General features: G+C 39.1%; 1 protein-coding gene across 2 annotated transcripts; it reads left to right on the top strand.

Moving 5' to 3' along the window:
• The first annotated feature begins 6 nt into the window (after positions 1 to 6).
• On the top strand, positions 7 to 19,703 carry meis2b (Meis homeobox 2b). 2 transcript variants are annotated; one of them, XM_079830887.1, is made up of 14 exons: positions 7 to 186; positions 1,558 to 2,118; positions 2,237 to 2,469; positions 2,860 to 3,001; positions 3,189 to 3,239; positions 3,637 to 3,687; positions 3,785 to 3,931; positions 5,541 to 5,655; positions 11,891 to 12,030; positions 13,894 to 13,970; positions 15,870 to 15,928; positions 16,026 to 16,115; positions 16,224 to 16,310; positions 18,015 to 19,067. In XM_079830887.1, the coding sequence occupies exons 2-13, from the start codon at positions 2,101 to 2,103 to the stop codon at positions 16,280 to 16,282; spliced, it is 1,182 nt and encodes a 393-aa protein (XP_079687013.1). In that variant the 5' UTR covers positions 7 to 186; positions 1,558 to 2,100; the 3' UTR covers positions 16,283 to 16,310; positions 18,015 to 19,067. The 2 variants fall into 2 exon arrangements, with proteins under 2 accessions (XP_079687013.1, XP_079687012.1); XM_079830886.1 differs by lacking the exon at positions 7 to 186 and having other exon boundaries at positions 1,444 to 2,118; positions 18,015 to 19,703.
• Positions 19,704 to 20,064: the final 361 nt, after the last annotated feature.

The raw sequence follows: 20,064 nt of genomic DNA, 5'->3' as shown, positions 1-20,064 counted from the left end.
AGCACAGCACATGTGAAACTGGAGTCCATGCAGCGGCAGGTTTGCAGGACTTTCGCTGGATCGGAAGAAGGAAAGTATCGCGCGGCTCAGGCACACATAGGCTACTGACGGGTCAAGCTAAGGTCAATACTTTTGAAATTAGATTGGATTATCATCAACATGGGCGAGGAACATTGACATTTAAAGGTAGTTTAAAAATAGTGAAAATTTTCATACCAAAGGATTTTTTGTTTTAAGTTAAGATAAAATATAATTATAAGTCAAATGTAATACAAATAATATATTATTATAGTTGTGTAATAGTAGTAGCCTATATATAATATACAATTATTTATTACTATGATGTCGGACTGCAGAAGTTATGAGAATGTGTTTCTTAGGCTACTCTCGGCGTGTGTTTGTAGAAATGCCGCATCTAAATCTATTGGTAATAAAATATCGACGGTATTTTTCTGGAGAATTCACTGAGGATCCTCGCTGCAACGCTTTCTTAAAAAAATGAAATTAATGTCTTTAAGCCAGAATTCATTCTTAAAATGATGTAATATAGCGGGGAATAATGAACAGCAATACAACAAATGGAGTTTAAAAAAGGCTTTAACATTTTACATATATGAAGAAGAATGCTGTTTAGATTTGGTCATAAATAACATTTATTCATCACTGTGCCGCTCGATATAATTTAATATTTAAATATAATAAATATCGTTTCAAAAACATTTAGTCATTAGTCATAACATTAGTCTAGTTATTTTAAACTATAGATAAGAACTATGTATATATTTTTTTAGAAAAAAAGAGCATGAAAAAATGCATTTAAATTGTCGGCTACAAAGAAAATAAATTATTTTGTACATCAAATTAGTTTGTGTTTTCTTCCCTTGTGTTTCCTATATAGGCGTTCAAATATGATGATGGAATTGCAGAGAGAAAGTCATGCAGAATTCCCTCAGTGTCATTTATGCGCAAAAGCGCTTGGAGTAAAAGGAAGATGTATAACTACACAGGGTTTTATAGCTTTTTTTTTTTCTTTAAAAAAAATCATTTTCTAGTTTCATAGGCCTACATTAACAATCGTTAAAAATATAATAATGTAAAACAACGTCAATCTATAACATTAAACTGAACGCAACAACAACAAAAAAATCAGACAGTTCTTTAACTATCAATGGAGATTTTGATCTATTTACTGTATTCACAGAAGCTAGAACAGGAAAATATAAACGTAAACGTAACTTTATAATACAAATGTAAAACTTAATATATGACGTGCAAGTATTGAGGGACAGTTAAACAACGAAGCAGTGAAAATGTAGGCTAGTCTGTGGTATTTTCAAAGGCTCAAATGCTGTGATGCTCAGCAATTTGTTGAAATAAGGTCCATTCCCAATGCGACTCAGTGCACTGATCTGATTTTAGCACTTTTAAAAATAAAGACACTCCACCCCTAGTAACAAAACGCAGAGGATGGTGGTGCGTCATCCGTGCGCGTATCCAATGTGAACCCTCGCTGGCTACTCGTGGTCATTGCGCTCTTCTTTCTCTTGCTTTATGTAGAGGTGTCGAGCTGGTAACACCCACCACGCTTCCCAGGCTCAGTCATCAGGGGCTCAGTCTCTTCAAGAGGAACCTGCTCCAGTCACCAACACAATCCCAGTCGAGGCAAAGCGTGGGTCGTAAAGAGGGACCATGAGATCCGGATAGTTTTTCCTTGCAGTGTTTGCCATGCCAGACACGAACATCCCCGATTTTGGAAAGATTCTTCTGACTTCAAGAAGTCTTTGAATGGTAAATTGCGTTAGACTGTCAGAACGTTGAAGTGGAAGCAAATACTTATAGCCTGTACAAGGTAAAGGTGTCGTTTTTTATTTAAGTAGCCTATACATTCGTCAAAGTGTGTTTAGCAAAACGGTCGAATTACTTAAAAGTGGCTGAAAAGGGAGCGATCAAAAACTCTTCACAGGACATGCTCTATCATCTCAACGGATTACCGACAGCTCAGTCCTCTTAAACCGGATGCACAAAAGGAATTAAATCACTCGAATTGCTTCCTCCTTGGATAAGATCACAATTTGCACTTAATATCAACTGAAGCTTCATATGCTGATGGCTCAACGGGTACGTTCTCTTACAAATCCACCGCGTAAAACTTCAAAGTTTGCTTTTAATATTTGTAATATTAAGTAAACACATTTGTTATTTGAGTTGCCTATTAAATGGTTTCTATCTGCTGCAGTACGAAGACCTTGCCCACTATGGTGGCGGCATGGATGGAGTTGGGGTTCCGACGTCGATGTACGGGGACCCACACGCGCCTCGGCCCCTGCCGCAGGTTCACCATTTGAATCACGGCCCACCGCCACATGCCAACCAACACTACGGGGCCCACGCACCGCACAGCATCATGCCCAGCAGCATGGGCTCGGCTGTCAACGACGCACTTAAAAGAGACAAGGACCAAATTTATGGGTACTTTATTGCAGTCATGCTTATATGAATTCTTACTTGGCATATCTAGTTAACACAATCTTAATGGTGTGCTACTTTATTGTACCCGCGTTTGACAGTGAAATTTATTTAGCTACTTCACTACAGTCAGTAAATTACTTTGCACATATAAATGATATGTCTGTTTGTAAAGCAAATGCTATAAATGCATCACATTTTAAACAAATAGTGTGCTGCATAATTACACTTCAAAAGAATGCTGTTTATCTATAAAAATTAAACGAATGTACCTATGCAACTATGTAACTAATGAAAGTAAAACTCCAATGCGTTATTACTGTCACCAACATGATTGCTCAGTTATTGATATGGTGTTTTGATCTATGTTTATGTTTATGTTGATTCTTGAAGGCACCCGTTATTCCCGCTGCTGGCGCTGGTGTTTGAGAAGTGCGAGCTGGCCACATGCACACCGAGAGAGCCCGGAGTCGCTGGAGGAGATGTGTGCTCATCCGATTCATTTAACGAGGACATCGCTGTGTTTGCCAAACAGGTAACTTTTTGATTGGAAATGTGTCTTTTTTTTAACGATTTAAGTAGGCGTAACTAATAACGATTTCGTTACTAAATGAAATTTTGGGGTGAAATTATTTCCTTTTGGTTTATTTGCTGTTGGAAATATATATTTTCCCGCATTGTTGTTGTTTTTTCCCCTGACCAACTTGTGGAATTTTGTACAGATTCGGGCAGAGAAGCCGTTATTTTCATCTAATCCAGAGTTGGACAATTTGGTAAGTGTAAGATGTTGTTTCGCACAGATTTTGTTTCAGGTAAATTCGCTTCAAAGCGCTATGCGAGGATTCTTTGAGGGAAAGAAAGAAAGGAAGCTTTAGTGATTTATGAGGCCGCGTGTTATCAGAGGGCGTGGGGGTCTTTGCCCTGGGCTCCCTCAAAGCATCGTCTCTGGAGGAACCTATTTACACTTCTGCTATTGTCATAACATTACAAAGCCAACACAATATCAGACGTGCGAAGTTTTTGATGTGAGTGTGAATTCTCGCGCGATTAGAATAACCAAAATTCATTAGGCCTATTATTATTCTATTAATACCAATTATTATTATTGTTGTTTTTTAAAGTTGTTATTTTTGTTTAAATATGTCATGCATTATTTTACTATTTCCTTAGATGATTCAGTCAATACAAGTATTGCGATTCCATCTTTTAGAACTCGAAAAGGTATGTTAATTATATTATTATAATTGTAAACAATTTATAGCCTAATGTTATTGTTCTCATGATTTTTTTTTTACAAATTTCATTTTTTTTTCATCAGGTGCACGAGCTATGCGACAACTTTTGTCATCGGTATATTAGCTGTTTGAAGGGCAAAATGCCCATTGACCTGGTAATTGATGAACGGGATGGGTGCAAGTCCGACTTCGACGACCTCTCAGGATCCTCGACAAATCTCGCAGATCACGTGAGTTTTAATTGGCTTTCTATGACATCATAAAACAGGGCAATCAAATAGTGGAGCTGTTTGTATGTTTACAGTACAGTCAATTTATGAAGGGACATCAGGGAAGTTTCCAACAAAGGAAAGACTGAAAGTGACATTTATTTTGAATCATGCAAACTTACATGGTGAAGTTTATTGAATGAGTTAAAATTCTGTAAAAAAAAAAATATATATATATATATATAAATATATTTTTTGCTTCCTCCATTATTTATCTCCACAATGCATTTTAGTCATAAATACAGAGAGGGTAAGAAGAGTAATTACTTACAGTAGTTACATATGCTAATTTATTTAAACAACATATTCTAAATCCATTTCTCTTTGCTCTAATATGAATCATTAAGGCATTGCCCCAGGATATATCTTCTTTTCGAAGAGGTATGATGATGATCATGTTGATGAAGCCCGTCATGTTGGGTGCAGGTGTTGTTGAGGGTCAGGGTTTTCCCCCCACTGTCCACCCCTCCGTTAGCCCTAATGATCAACGTTACATTTGCACGTGAATGCGCTATTGTCTTTGAACTGATTGGATTGTTATTGTCAAGCAGGAGGGGAGTCTTTTTTTCACTCGGAGACCAACAGTGTGTTCTTTACAGTTTTGCTTCCTATTATCAACGCACCACCCCGTCACAGGAACAAAACCACAGAATTGAGAAGAACAGGGCTTTAGATTCTGGCTTGCTTTGTTCCATGTCAAAATGGCAAGGAGAGGATATAGTCATATTAAACACACAGAGGAAAAACAGATCCGTTTAAGGATTTGAGCCGACGTTTTTTATTATATTGAAGCATCTTCTATCATGTAAAACAGTAGATGACTTTCCCCATCCTCACGATTCCTGTAAATAGATCTGAACCGCGGATGGTGAGGTCTAACCATCATACCTTCACTCGGTCAGCTGAAATATATTTGATGAATATGTACCTTTGTACACTTGACGATAACTGTAATCTTTTATTGATGCTCGTGTAATGTCTTATCGATTTACAAGTGTGCAGTGTGACACAAAACAATTTGAATTAGGTGATGAAAAGAGACAGTGGCCTTCTGAAACGTTATTAACAGCACACACACACATAAACACACAAACCCACAGACTGCTTTTGTACGTCCTAATGAGAAAACAGTGAAGGGTCTTATTCACACAGCTTTATTGTTGTAGGAGCTTATTCTGGCCTTTCTTAGAGCTCTTTAGCTGATCACCATCAGGCAAACAGCTGACGCTAAGGGCCTGAAGAGGAACGGCTGCTGTTTGCCTTCATGTTGAGCCCGTCTAAGTGCTTTATTCCCTGTTTTGGATAAAAAGGGGATGCCGTTGGTTTTTTTGTGAGCATTTACGGTCAGACATCAGGAGAAGCAGTTACTCTGTGCGAGGTTCCATTGGACTTGTGTTCCTAGATTGTTTGGATCGTGCATTTCAGTCGTCTCTAATTTGGTCGTAGCACAGACATGGTAACTAGGCGCTAAAAAGAACTGCTGTTTTAAAAAAAATAGCATGTGTGTGTTGTGTTACTAATGTGGCCTTCTCTTTTCACCCTTCGATCTTTGGATGTTCCTGAACATCAGAATCCAGCATCCTGGAGAGACATGGACGACGCTCACTCTACTCCCTCAGTCGGCACCCCAGGACCGTCCAGCGGGGGACATGCCTCTCAGAGCGGAGACAACAGCAGTGAACTAGGTAGGAAAACCTGTCAGTTTTACTATTACGTCATAATGTGCGTTGTTAAAAAAGAGTCAGCTGTCATCTTATTCATATTCCAAGCTTTGAATAGTATTTTCACAGATGTTGGATTTTAATTTTATTTTAAAAAGGGAACCTAAAAGTGGTAACATCTAAAAGTCAAAAAAACTAAAGTCAATTGTAATGGGTTGAAATAGCTCTTTTTTATACAGGTTACCATTTTTTTTACAGTGTATATTGTGCTTTAATTACAACCTCTATGGTACTTTGCAGAATTTCAATTCATAATTTGTTAATGCGTGTGGCTTGCTTTTACTAATCAAAGTCATGTGTCATTGTTCGTGTCATTATTGCAATGGTTCACTGAGCCGGTTTTACGATTTAACTGTGGACACAATAGGTGTTTAATGTTCTTGAAAGGTTAAGGGTCTAATTTAATTTACCAGATCTTCCATTTGCATGTCACTCTTTTTTTTCCCTTCTTTATTTATATTGTGATCTGCCACTTTATATTTACATTCCCTTAGAGCTATTTTATTTTATTTTCATTTTTTGTAATTTCTTGTAATAGAAATTAGCCTTCAGGGTTTCTCGCCTCCTTTTAACCATCAGGCATCAATGGCCTGACCACTATGCAGTACAATAGCACGATGCTCTGCAAGACAAGAGAAACCAGAAGCAAAAGTCAGTAGCCAGATTGTAATTCTGACAAATAAGCCTTAGTGGGACAATATGAAAGCTCTAATTTAAAATGTTTGGCATAGCAGCAATGCCAGTAGTCTCCCTGCAATGCAACTCTGTATAAAAGAGAGAAAAGCATTGGGTGGCGGCATTTTTCCCCACACAGGGCTTTTTTTTAAACAACAGTGGGGGGACATCCAAGACCCACGGCCTTTTGACCCCAAAGAGCATGCATTGAAGAAGGGGAAGAGGAATGACCCCTGCCGGCCTGAAGGACAGAGCACTTCAAATACTAGTCACAATAGAGGGGTGATATCTGGGGTGATCAGAGGCTGAGGTTGGGTTAGGATCAGGGACATCTACCTGCTGCTCCTCCAGGAGCCACTTTGGATCAGTGTTCCTCCCTTTATCATTCAAGAGATCGGTAAAGCAAACACCTTTTTCCATTACAAGTGAATGGGGGGTCTTACGTCAGTCACCCAACTCGAGTCCAAAGGATTACTGGGCCTCTTCAAAGCACCTGTCTCTTGTAGGGGGTTCCCTTTGTTTGTTGCACATCAGTAGAAGTTTCTCCTGTTGAGAAACCTTCACGTTAGGTCCGCAGAAGTGCCCTGAGTGGTCCTCGGCTACAGTCCGAATGGTTTTTAAGAACGGCTGACTCACCTCAGTGGGTTTGGGATGGTAGTGGGGGGTTTTCCACCGCTATCCTAAACATGTGCGTGTTGGTGGGAATGCAGAGCCTAGGAATGTCCATCACAAAGGCCAAAAGAGAACAAAGGGAAGCTGCAGGACATTCCAGGCCAGTTGTTACCTCTAAGGCCGCTGAAAGACACAGGCTGAGACAGGATGTTTACATCTATATCTGAACCCTCAATGGAGGTTAAATCCCAGCATGGAGTGTAGTGGACCAACAACAAGTGTCAAGAGCCGATGCCTCCGCGTTTTTGTAGTTGTCAATACCACCCGACTGTGGTCCAATCCCATGTTCCTCCAGATCATATCATGGCCATGGGGGACAAGAGGATAAGAGCATCTAATCAATATGCTTTAAGCGAAACGATTAGCGAGAACAAAATCATCTGCGTTCGTCCAGTAATTATCCAGTCTGTTGCGTCCAGTAGTCAGAATTATGGCCCCTTTGGAGAAGTATAGTTCGTGATAGATTGAGGTCATGGTGAGCTCATTAAGCAAGCAAACTGGATTTATTCTGTGATGCGTGCGGGGTGGCAGTCATCAGACCCGGCTAGTTTGCGCCGGGCCCCTTTGTCTCCGGGACATTCATCTATCTCCAGTTCATCTAATTATCAGCATCAGAACAACGCAGAGCGTTTTAGCTTTTGGACCTTGTCATCTCTCGGATGCTGAAGGTACCGTGATGTGACACGGCTGCCGTCAGGGTCGGCTTGAAGGATGTGGGAGAACCGGTTTAAAAATTATACTTAGCCTTGATGTGTTTTATATGCATATGCTCATCATATCTCCCTTCAGAAGTTTTGCTTTATATGTACAAGTGAAAGTGAAAAGAAAAAAAATACTGTAGACTGAAGCTAGAAGCCTCTTCTCCATGTCTTAGGGTGCTGTTTTTCTCTAAACAGCCCGAGGGCTTACTCCAGCCTTCCTCCAGGCTGCTCTGGCCCCCCTCTGTGCTGCGCGTGCAGACTCTGGGGCCGGGGAGTGAGGTAGGGCTCAGGGAGCTGCAGAGAGCAGCAGCCTTTAAAGAGAGTGCAGTCACACAGGCTGCATGGGCCAAGTTGCCAGGGAACAGTCAGAAGCGATTAGCGTCGGGTTGGATCAGCCCTGCGGCCTTCGTTTTCTGGAACAGGAGGAGAGAGGCTCGAAGAGAAGGGGGGGGGGGGGGGGGGGGGGGTGTTTGAGTCTTCCTTAGATGTAAGGATCTCACCCAGCTCTCTTTATCTATCGTTTTCCTCTTTTCTTTTCTTTTCTTTTCTTTTCTTTTCTTTTCTTTTCTTTCCTTTACTTTACATCTTATTCTATTTTATTGCCTAAAATCCATTTGCTTTGTATACTTCCAGAATGTAGCTTTTTCCAGAATATGTTACTTTCATAAAACACTTAAAATTCACCTATTCTTTTCTGTTCTTTTATTTTTCTGTATTCATTTTTATCTTATTCTATTTTTACTTTTTAGTCATTGGTTTTTATACTTTCAGAATAAGTTACTTTTATATGTATTATCATTCTTTCCAGCTCTAGCCTTTTTAATATTTGATTTTCATAATCAATCTTTCTTTTTTCTAAATGTAATTTTATATTTTTTCAATTTCACCATTTTCATTTTCTCTTCTTTCATATATTTATTTTTGTTTCCATTCATTCTAACACCTTTTTGATATTTGATTTTCATAAAGACTGAAAACAGCATTTATTTTCTTTTTTTTTGTCTCATTTTATAGTTCTTTTTTTTTCTCTTTAAAGAAAAAAAGTCCCTCTGGCGTTTTTGGTATTTGATTTTCAAAAACACTAAAAATCTCACCTCTTTTCTTTTTTTTTTAATTCAAGCAATGTTTTTTTTTTCTCTAAATAGTTCCAAATATAAGATTACTTTTTAAGTTTGATAACCTTTTTGATATTTGATTTCTATGAACACACACACACACACACACACACACACACACACACACACGCACACACTAAGAGTCTCACATTTCGTTTCGGGGTCTTTTTTTCTCACTTTTCCTTTTCTTTCATACCCTTTAAGAACATATTACTTTCTAATACTTTTTTCTTCATATTCACTTTGAAACTCTTAACTCTCTGTGCTGGTTAAGACTGTGGTCAACATGCAAACTCCTGAAAGGATAATGAGAAGGAACAGCAGTCTGTGTTGTGTAGACAGACAGTGTGAGACCACTGCCCTGCCCTTGACTTGCATTTTGATTACGGCATCAGTCAGCCTAAAGTCCATCTACCACCCCCCTTCTTATATTCAAATGTCATTATTCATTATCTGAAATATTAATGTATGAATATGGCGCATACAGTCGCCTTTGATTGATGCATCCCCAAAAACAAGGAGACACAGCAGGGCCAATCTTAAGAAAAGTAGGGTTCCTGTCCCGCCTCCGGGGAGGAGTCCCTCAGATACATTATTCACACACCCTCCGGGCAGGCTTTCAAGGCATCTCTACCCTCAGGGCAAGAAAAATAAGCATGACTGTTAAAAGTAAATCATCTTGCCTGATGCACAGTTAATGGAAGAGGGAAAGAGGGATGGAAAGAAAGAGAGAAAGGAGGGTGGGGAGGAGGACAAGACGGAAACCTTAGTTTAAAAGCGGCCTCCTGCCTGGCTCTGATCTTAAACTAGATTGGATGGTAATGGAATGAAAGCAAGCTTGATGTTATCAGAGAGCTCACAGTTCAAAAAGCATTGTTTGTTAAGCATCAATTGAGCTGACAATATGTGCCTCATTCACGTCATGCTGGAATTACTGTAACTACCAGTTTCCACTGGTAAAAAAGTGCAGTAACACTTTATTTTACAGTGTCCCTGTTACACATTTTACTATAATAATAACAGCCATTTATGCATAGTTATGTAACTAACCCTAAACCAAGCCCTAACCCTAATTACATAGTAAGTGCATGTAGTTACTATTACTTAGTACTTAATTGTATACTTACACTGTAACAAGGACACCTTAAAATAACGTGTAACTAAAAGCATCATGTATCATCAAACTCTGAAAGAGTCAAGTCGGATTTTTTTATGAATGCTCCAACTTCTTTCATTTGACACCATGTAAAACAAATAAAAATAGCAGCCATCTCAATAGTTAAAAGTAGTTGAGTAGTCATTTCAGCACATTTGATTTGATTTGCCATTTTATAGCCAGTTTTCTAAAGCTCTGTCTTTGTTCTGAAAAATGTATTTTATATACACATTTGAATTAATGAAATATGATTCATGCAGTTCAATGTTTAATATTTACTATTAGTTGGGAATATATACACACAATTAAAGGGGGCATAACACACAGTTTCTGCCAATCTCATGTTAATCTTGAGTACCTATAGAGAAGTATTGCATCCTTCATATGTTCAAAGAGTCTTTAGTTTTAGCATATTTATAAAAGACACGCCGATTTTTTCTGGAAAATAGCCAAACTTATGAAGGCATGCAGTGGGCGGAGCTAAATAATCTTGAGAACACACACACTCCCTGGATAACTTTCGATTCATGTTCGTGATGTTGACATTATATGCACTTACCATATAAGATTGCCAACAAAACACAGACATTTGATGCAATTTCACTCACCGCCTGTGGTATCGACTCATGACCGGGAACAAACAAACACACTTGCTGAACTCCGTTGCTGCTCCGGGAAAACAAACTGCATCCACTGTTTCCTTAACGCTATGTTATTTGGGAAGCTGAACAAGGTTATATTTCCCTCACAACCAGAAATACACTTGTTTAGTGACATTGTTGATTTCGCGGTCTAAAAACAAAATGATAGCGCCGTCCAACGGCTCCCGTAACCCGAACAAAGCTTGTTGTTGACGCTCTTGCTTTCGCTCTGGTCGAAGTGCATGTACAAGGAATTCCGCCCTTTATGACTTTATAAAGGGCCATACTCTAAAAAAAAATTCTGAAACTTCTTTGAATCCTGAAGGAGTGTATTTGGCACAGAAATACTCCGTCATATGTCCAACAAATTTTTTGACATTTTGGCCATGTTTAGCATGAGATTTGACATTTTGGCCATGTTTAGCATGATAATCCAACTCTTTAACAGTGTAAATAAGTCAGAATGCATTAGACAATAACAATATTCACACAATTAACAGGCAATGTAATTGCTCCAATAGTAGTACGTGGTGCTAAGAACGTTGTGATCAAAGGTTTAATTCCCAGAGAATGCATAATCTTCAGTGAATAACTGCAATAGCTGTGTACGTGTGTACGTGGCCACTAACAAAACTTAGTCACGTCTTGCAGTGTGGCTAATGTAAACTGTAAATGATCGGTTTAGCATCGTATGCACTGTCCCTGCACTGTAAACCTAACTAACATAAATTCTGAAGTCGAATACCGTTCTCTCAACAACCACTAACGGGCGTTTCTTTATTTATGTTTTCCCCGTGTTTTTCGACTTTATTTTGAGTGCTAATGCGGATCAGATATTCTCTTTGCAGTGCCAAGTCTCCATTCCCCATTCAAGCATGGAGCCTGGACATTCATTACCCCTTGTCAAAGACAGAACTCACATTGAATTAATAGCACTGGGGTTGGTGCAGAGCTTTCCTCGAGATCTCTGACATTGAGACAGCGAGAGAGAGCGGGAGAAATCTCGCTCTGTTGATTAGCGTTCCCTCTCACTGCATGGATACTCCTGCTCGCCGCGGTCCTTGTGTTACTGTTGCTAATCAAAACAAGCCCCCCTGCGAGGCTCTTTCACATCGCGTTTGTGAGTGGCACTGGTGATCGGTCTGAATAAACAACTGAAGGTGATGTTTTATCTCATTAAAGTGACTTTCTTCTTTTGCTTTTTCTCTCTCGCCCTGCTTTCACGCTGTTGTTTATCAGGAGATGGCCTGGATAACAGCTTGGCATCTCCGGGAACAGGGGACGAGGACGACCAGGACAAGAAAAGGCAAAAGAAGAGAGGGATCTTTCCTAAAGTGGCGACCAACATCATGCGGGCGTGGCTCTTCCAGCATCTTACGGTAAGACTGGCTCAGATCTCCCGGTCGGAAGTCGGAGGTCTGGGTAAAATGTGCCAGATTGTTTGACGTGTCTCTTGGCGAATTAGTTCAATTCCACTGTTCTCAGCTCAGCGGCCTGCATCCAAACTGCATTAAAACTAGCAGGGTGTGTTATTATCTGTCTCTCGGCCCTCCCATCCATTTCGCTTGTCAAAACCGAGGGTCGTATTCGCCTCGGGGTGAGTACGTTTCAGCAAAACTTGCCGGTTTGGGGCTGATTTGTGGCATTCTCAACCCTCTTGAATCACAGCACATTTTCACCGGTCCACCTCCTTAAATTCCCACAATTCTCTTGTGTCTTCCTGTTTTCCATTCTCTTTCAGAATTCCTGCACTTTCTAAGGGCTACACAGGTCCTGTACACATAGTAATCCTTTCCCTTTTACCCACCTTTAGAGTTTAGAGATAAAAAAGGAGAGCCTAATTGAATTATCCTCTCTCTGTTCCCAGCTCCTTTTCAGAGCAATTTGTGAAGCAAAAGTGTTTCCCATTGCAGGATGTGTCCTCTGACAAAAAAAAAGTGTTAGAGGGGACTTTGGCCTCTGAATGGCCTCCATTGCAACACCCAGGCGATCATGCATTCATTTGGGGTCGGGGCTGAATGAAAGCTGCAGGATTACGTTTTGTCGGGTTCTACTTTGAGCCAGTGTGCGGCGTTTGAGGTGGGGGGGCTCTTACATATGGTCTAAGCCTCCATCTTTTGTGACCTATTCAGAGGTCCACGATAAAGACCCCCTGTGCTGACAATCTTAAAGAAAGGTGGAACATTAAGATTCAGTGGAACATTACAGTTATAACTGTTAGTTTCACTGGAACAAGATAGAGACATCTCCTTTGGCATGCAAATGGGGACGAGGAGGGGGGTTCTTAGTAGACATAAGTGCAATTCATGCAAATATGAGTGATTCTTTGAAAGCAAGCTTGCCGGCTAGCTTCATCGTTTGAACACATAGGTTCCTCACTAAACGCTAGCGAACAATCACAGCGCAACCTGCCGAGAGCTTTTTGATAAGAGTTTAAAGATGGATCCCAGAGCCCAGCTCGCATTCGGCCGTCACTGGGTTGTGTAGAAAGGGGGCAGGGCTTACAGTCATTCATCAACACAATGACAGCTAGCAAGCCAGGAGGTGAGCAGGGAAATCTCCGTCAGTGTGTGAGAGAGAGAGCGCGAGACATGGAACAGGTCTCATCCCTCACCAGTGACCACGGGAGGTGAGGCCATGACAGTGCCAAAATTGGTGCACACCCACGACCCTGGACTGTCTATACATTCACCCCTGCCTGCCATCTGCTGCCCTCCCTCTGCACTCACAGTGAGAGCAAGAAGATCAGGGGCCAGGGGCCACTGCGGGGCCACCAAGGGCCAAGCCCTATTCAACCCTAAACAAAACTCTCCATTGTCTCTCTTTCACACCCACTCGATCATTTGTCAAGTAATGTCAAATAATGTCAAACAAAACCACGAGCGCTCAGCCAATAAGACGCAGGGAAATTCTCCAACTCAGGGCTGCATATGGGAAGTCTATCATACATAATGATGTAATTTCCTGAAAGAGTCATATGGGATCCACGTTTTTGCCCGCAGTCTCACATTTGAAGCTGAAAGTCATTAGTCATTTAAACAGATTGGTTTTTAAGAAAAAGTAAGGTCATTTTGATTTGCTTTATTAATGGAGACTGCGGGGAGAAATACACAACTCTAAAAAATGAAGACATTTACATGTTCCATTCGTTATTGCTTTATGGATCATCGGACAGCTATATTAATAACTGCAGAGGTTTCTCACACATTAATCTAATTTTTCTCGTTGTTTCTGTCTTGCAGCACCCTTACCCGTCTGAAGAGCAGAAGAAGCAGCTAGCACAGGACACAGGCCTCACCATCTTACAAGTGAATAACTGGTGAGTAACCTTTGACCTTTGACTTTTGACTTGCCAGATTGACCTCTCAGCACTTAGAAGTCAGGGTTGGGGATCTCTGTAACATTTCCATTTCAAGTCCGGTGATCCTGATTTCTCACACTATTATTAGACGGTGTTCAAAGCCCCTATGAGACAATTAAAAGTAAGAATAGGAGCAATGATGAGGTTTGCCGAGGGTCTCCGAGGGGCTTTTAGAAAAGTTGTCAAATGTTATGTTAGGATTCCGGAATGCTGTTCGGTCACCAGAGTTCTCCTGAACGTTTGTTCAGGAACCATCTTGCTTGGAAAAGATGTTATTGGATTACACAAATGTGATACTCATTCTCAGTTTGAGAATGTGAAAAGGACGGGTATATGATATTTTGTGTGTGTGTGTTATTTTTTTTGGGGGGGGGTATCATACGCCCACACTGCTACAATCAAAACTATTCTTAGACAACTTTGATATCTATAATAATTACCAATAGACATAAAAAAGGTTCCCTTTTTCATTACTTTTTTTATTTATTTCTGTATGCATTTAGACTTCTATACTTCAAATAATTTACTATAACCACATATACTCTCATAATAACATTTCAATTTTGAAAAGCATACACTACTTAAATCCACACTATTCTTAAGCACTATCCTTTACTTTTTTTTCAAAAGTAAGTTTTAATTTTAGATTTGTTTCCTCTTCCATGAGATTTGAAAAGACGTTTGACTTTACTCATACATTTTTTTTTATTTCTTACTTCAAAATGAGGTTGTTCTTCTTCCATGATAAAAATATGTATTATTAAAATACTAAAATGTAAATATTTTAACCATATAATGTAGATAACTACTATAATTTAACACACATACAGTGATATAAATATCAAAAAAGCTTATTTGTTTTAGTATTTAGTAATAGTCATAAATATTTTTTTAAGAAAGTCATGCTGAATATTAAGTATTATCATTCTTTAGTAACACTTTATTTTACAGTGTCCTTGTTACATGTTACATGTACTTACCATAGTAATAACAGTAAATTATGTATACAACAAACCCTAAACCTATAGTAACTATCCGTAGTTACTAAATATTACTCAGTACTTAAATATATAATTACACTGTAACAATGACACCTTAAAATAAAGTGTAACCCATTCTTTTTTATACTGTATAAAAATTTTACCACTATTTGTACCATACACTTACGTGTGTTTACCACTAGAAAATAAGGTGTTCACAAACATTTGGCTAAGACTCATTGTCTATGAGTAATTCCTTCCCCCAGTGCATGTCAGGGCATTTCCTACCTCTCTGTTACGAGCTGCTGAAGCATATTAGTGTCTGAAAAGCAGTTAGACTAATCATACCCCGAGGCTGCCAGGCCAATGCTATATCAATTGAATATTTATTGAGCAATGACCCCTTTACTTGATTCACTAATATATTGCAGCGAGAAGCGCAATTAAAGCAAGTCTTAAAAACAGAGATTAACTTTAGAGTGCTGACGAAAGGGAAAATATACCACAGATCAAATCAATCTATTTGTTTTTATCGTCCGCAACTATAAAATTCACCATTAAACGGAAAGTTTCTCAAACGTAATTGGTACAAGGTGTTAAAATCTCTTTATTAAGAAAACCTCTGCTTGTTTACATTATAAATTAGAGAATTTCTTTGGTCTGGCGCTTAAACAGTGCATTAGCTTTTTTGTGGACTCCTGACAGGTCCATTAACCCAAAGGCCTAGGAGAAATCGCACTGCATTAAGGGATATTTTGCTGTAAATCATAGCAAAGAGCTCACAGTAGTAAAAGTCCTGAGTGTTTAAATAAGAGTAAAATATACTGTGTGCGGTCAGTGATATAAATAGATTTAGTAAATGTATTCTCTTTGACAGGTTTATCAATGCTCGAAGAAGAATCGTGCAGCCCATGATTGATCAGTCTAACAGAGCAGGTAAAGTGCAGGTTTATTTTATTCCATCTTTACTATCACCATATAAGCAGTGTGTGCATATATCACATATATATATACTGTGTCTTTGTGTGTTTAGTAAGTCAAGGAACCGCTTACAGCCCCGATGGTCAGCCTATGGGCGGCTTTGTGCTAGACGGCCAACAACACATGGGTCTTCGGCCTGGCGGTAAGTCGCACTTTGATAATAATTGCACTTTTAGTGCTGTTATAAAAATCTTCCTGTACATTTGCATGTGTTTTATTGTTTCCTTAATTTTGTTTCTCCACCTCACAGGTCCCATGGGAGGTATGGGTATGAACATGGGTATGGATGGACAGTGGCACTACATGTAAACGCCTCCCTGCTTCCCGAACCATAAACGTAAGGAGACGCTTTGGTACTTAGAACATCCCCTTTCTTTCTCTTTTCACTCGGCGTGCGAAATCTGATTATGGTGGCAATTCTCTCTCCGTCGACCCCCCCTCACATGCACGCACTCGCGCACCTTCCTTCCCCGGCTCCATCTTCGCTGCCTGTCTCTGACAGTCCACAAATCAAGACGTATCGCTCGCCGCGGGCGGCCTGGCATGGAGAATTTTATTTAATACCCACACTGTGCTGCCCAATGAGCCCCTCCATAATGACACTTACCTTGATTAATAGAGCTCTTTATATGTAAATAGGCACCGCATCCAGTTCTCCAATCGTGCCAACACAGCCCTTTCCTCTCAAATAACAACCTCAGCCTCTGCTAATGAAGGGAGAGGAGAGGGGAGGTGAGCGGAGGTTAACACCCCCCACCGAAGCCACAGACACATAGAGATATCATGAGCTCTGGCTTGCAGGAGCCAGATACACGCAGACTAAATAATTTCCAGACTATTTAATCCTACCTTTTTTTTATTGAATTATCATCGAGTCGTTACTGTAATTGCGTCATTTAGAGGGATGTTTCCCCGTCCTTAATTCGTTCTGGTTAAACACCATATGCTGGTGGATCGTTGGGATCATTATGAAGATCTGTTTTCCTGCATAAAGCGGATAGAGACACATTTATGATCTTAGAGGCAGGTGTATGTTTATTTAAAAAGAATATTGAGAGTTGGGTACAAGTTCAGTTTAATTGAGAGCATTTGTGGTGTAATGTTTATTACCACAAAAAAATATTTGGATTTCTTTTTAAAAAGCAAGTGAATTTGGCCTGAAAAAAGCGGTTGTGTTTATTTTTCTCTTATTACATGTGTATTATTTGAGATGAAAAGCTGATACAAAAATGATATGATCAATAAGTCATGGCAACATATGTTTTTCCATTACTTTAACTCATCAACATAATTGAACCAATTCAATGTTTAAGTTGATTTAACTAAGCAAGATTTCAAAAAATGAGTTGGTAACACTTTGCAATAAGGTTTCATTTGTTCACATTAGTTAATGTATTAACTAACATGAACTAACAATGAGCAATACATGTGTTACAGCTTTGCTAATGCTAGATAATAAAAATACATAGTCGTTCATTGTTTGTTCATGTTAGTTCATATAGCATTAACTAACGTTAACAAATACATTTGATTTTCATAACTAAGATTAATAAATGCTGTAGAAGTACTGTTAATTCTTAGTTAACTAATGAAACCTTATTGTACCAATGAGTACAGCCATTTTTATTATACTTCAAAATTTAAGGTAGCAACTGAACGTTTGTTTTTATGTTGAATAAATGTTTTACATTGGAGTCGTTTTTATGGTCATTTTGGGGTTTTAGACATTACGTCGTATAATTGTATATAACTTTACTTTGATTTTTTTCACACTAAAATCATGTTAATGTGCATATTGTTTACATCTTGTGGCACTGAACATATGATGAAAATGTATTTTAAAGTTTACGCATTGGCCCCATTCACTTCCATTATAAGTGCCTCAATGAAATCCAGATTTTAGCTTGTTTTTTTAGACTAAACATTTTTTTCTGGTAATCAGCATGTTCTCAGAATATTCCTTTAATGTATTTTTTTCACAGGGTGCATGTGGGTGAATAAATCTCTCAATATTGTTTTTTTCCCCCCCTGTATGTTCTAGGTTTTGATGGTGGCCTCAGGAATAGTCCCAGTGCTGGCCAGAGGCATGAGGAGTCACGTCATCATATTCATCCTCACCTGAACACACCCCTCTCCAGTCACCTCCTCTTTTCACGAGACCTCCCAAATCTCCCACAGAACCCCTCATCATCTGGCCATCAGATCTCCAGCCAAAGGACCTTCCAAAGGAACACCACCTTAACAAAAACAGACTTGAAGCATTTGTGCCAAAAGAGAGACTTCTGAAAAGACAATTGGAGATCTTTCCTTTTTAAATTATTTATTTATTCTTGTTATACGGTCAAGAATCACGGGGACCACACCATTTGTGCACTTTTGCTCAACCGTAGAGTGGCCGCCCCAGACACGAATATTCCTCCTCACGCACAAGTGCACACGCTCATATTAAATGTGGAATATAGTAAAAGATGCTAAAAGCCCTGAAGAACTGAAATGTGAGTGTATGATGAGTTTTTTGTTTTTCTTTTGGGAAATGTTGGGTTTGCGTCATTGACTAGATTTAGACCTTTGCATTTATGATTCCTCAAAGTTTGAGGGAAAAGAAACCACTCGAGGGGATCACACATCTGACACAAATTCCAGTATCTGAAACCACAAAGTCTTCCCCACATGAAGTGTTTTGAAAAGCATCACTGAGGAAATGAGTTGTGCGTTTATTTGTTGAATTGGTGAGCAAAAGTGCTCTCATAAGGCTAAGTATGCCTGGAGGAGTTTTTAAACCACTAGAGATGTTCCATTGTACATAATTATGTAAATGTTATTTGTAAAACACATCAATGTCAAATAGGCATTCAGTCGAGATCCTTTAAAAATGAAGATGGGACATTGTTGTACATTTTGGGTCCGTTCTCGCTCTTGCTTTTCTCTATGGAAAAAGTCGATTATATGTTTGTTGATGTACTGATAAGTTTGATCGATCCTCCCGCTCTGTCCATTTTTCCTTTTAGGAGTCTTTTAAAGCAGTACAGTATTTCTACACAGTCAAAAGTCGAATTCTTGTAATAAATGCTTCATTTTCAAAATGTTAAATCTCTCGCTTTGAATGTTGCCGTGTTATTTCATGCGTTGAATCGATATTGATGCGACGTGCAGTTCAAATTAATTTAGAAATTCCTACATTTATTTTTATTTTGCAAATCAAATGCAACTGCTGCAGTTTATTTATGTAATCGTTAAAAGGAAAAAAGAAAGGAGACGCAAACGGTCGTTAGCCTATAAAAATCGGAATCACTTTATTTTAGTGTCCTTGTTGCACGTTATGCTGTAGCAATAAATATAAAGTTTGCATAATTACATGCACACAAAAAAAAATCCTAAACCTGACCCTATAGAGCATGTAGTTAATTTATTCAGTAGCCTACTTAAATATAATACAGTAGGCTAAGTAAATATAATTACACACGGACATTTTTAAATAAAATAATTTTAAACGTGCAAGATATCAAACAACCATAACAGAGATGACTACAAACTAACTGAAAATAAAACTGCATAGGTTAGGCTACATAATGTCTACTGAAACTGTTTCTACAGAAAGTGTAATAAATGATAATTTGATAACCGTATAGCTATACTTCCTAAAATCATCTGAGAATGTGTGCAGGGGTCTTTTGTAAAAAATGTTTGAGGCAATCTGTGAAGAAATAAATCACATTAATTCAATATTTCCAAATCAGGCGACTGGACGGCGTGTAATTTTTCAGAAACACAAACCCCGCGCGCTTCTTCATCTCCAGCATCTCTTAAACGTAATTTCGCTGTGACATTTTCAAATGGTTTTCCTCATGCTGTTTGATATCTTAGCTAAGCCTGCTCCTACAGACGTTTCTTCGCTTATTTCGACCTCCAGTTTGTGTTTCTCTAGCCTGCAGTACTGGTGAGAAAACGCTGTAGTTTGGTGGTCATTTATCAATGTCAGCGGCGTAACGATCTCACTGCAGTATTGATGAGGAGAATTACGCCGCTGGAGGAGAAGCCACAGGCACAACAATACCTGCAATAACGCCCTGGCGTTTCATCTCATTCCTTTC

This window comes from Gobio gobio, assembly GCF_949357685.1.
Source record: "Gobio gobio genome assembly, chromosome: 12".
NCBI classification, from domain to species: domain Eukaryota; kingdom Metazoa; phylum Chordata; class Actinopteri; order Cypriniformes; family Gobionidae; genus Gobio; species Gobio gobio.
This window is presented reverse-complemented; position numbering and strand designations above follow the sequence as displayed.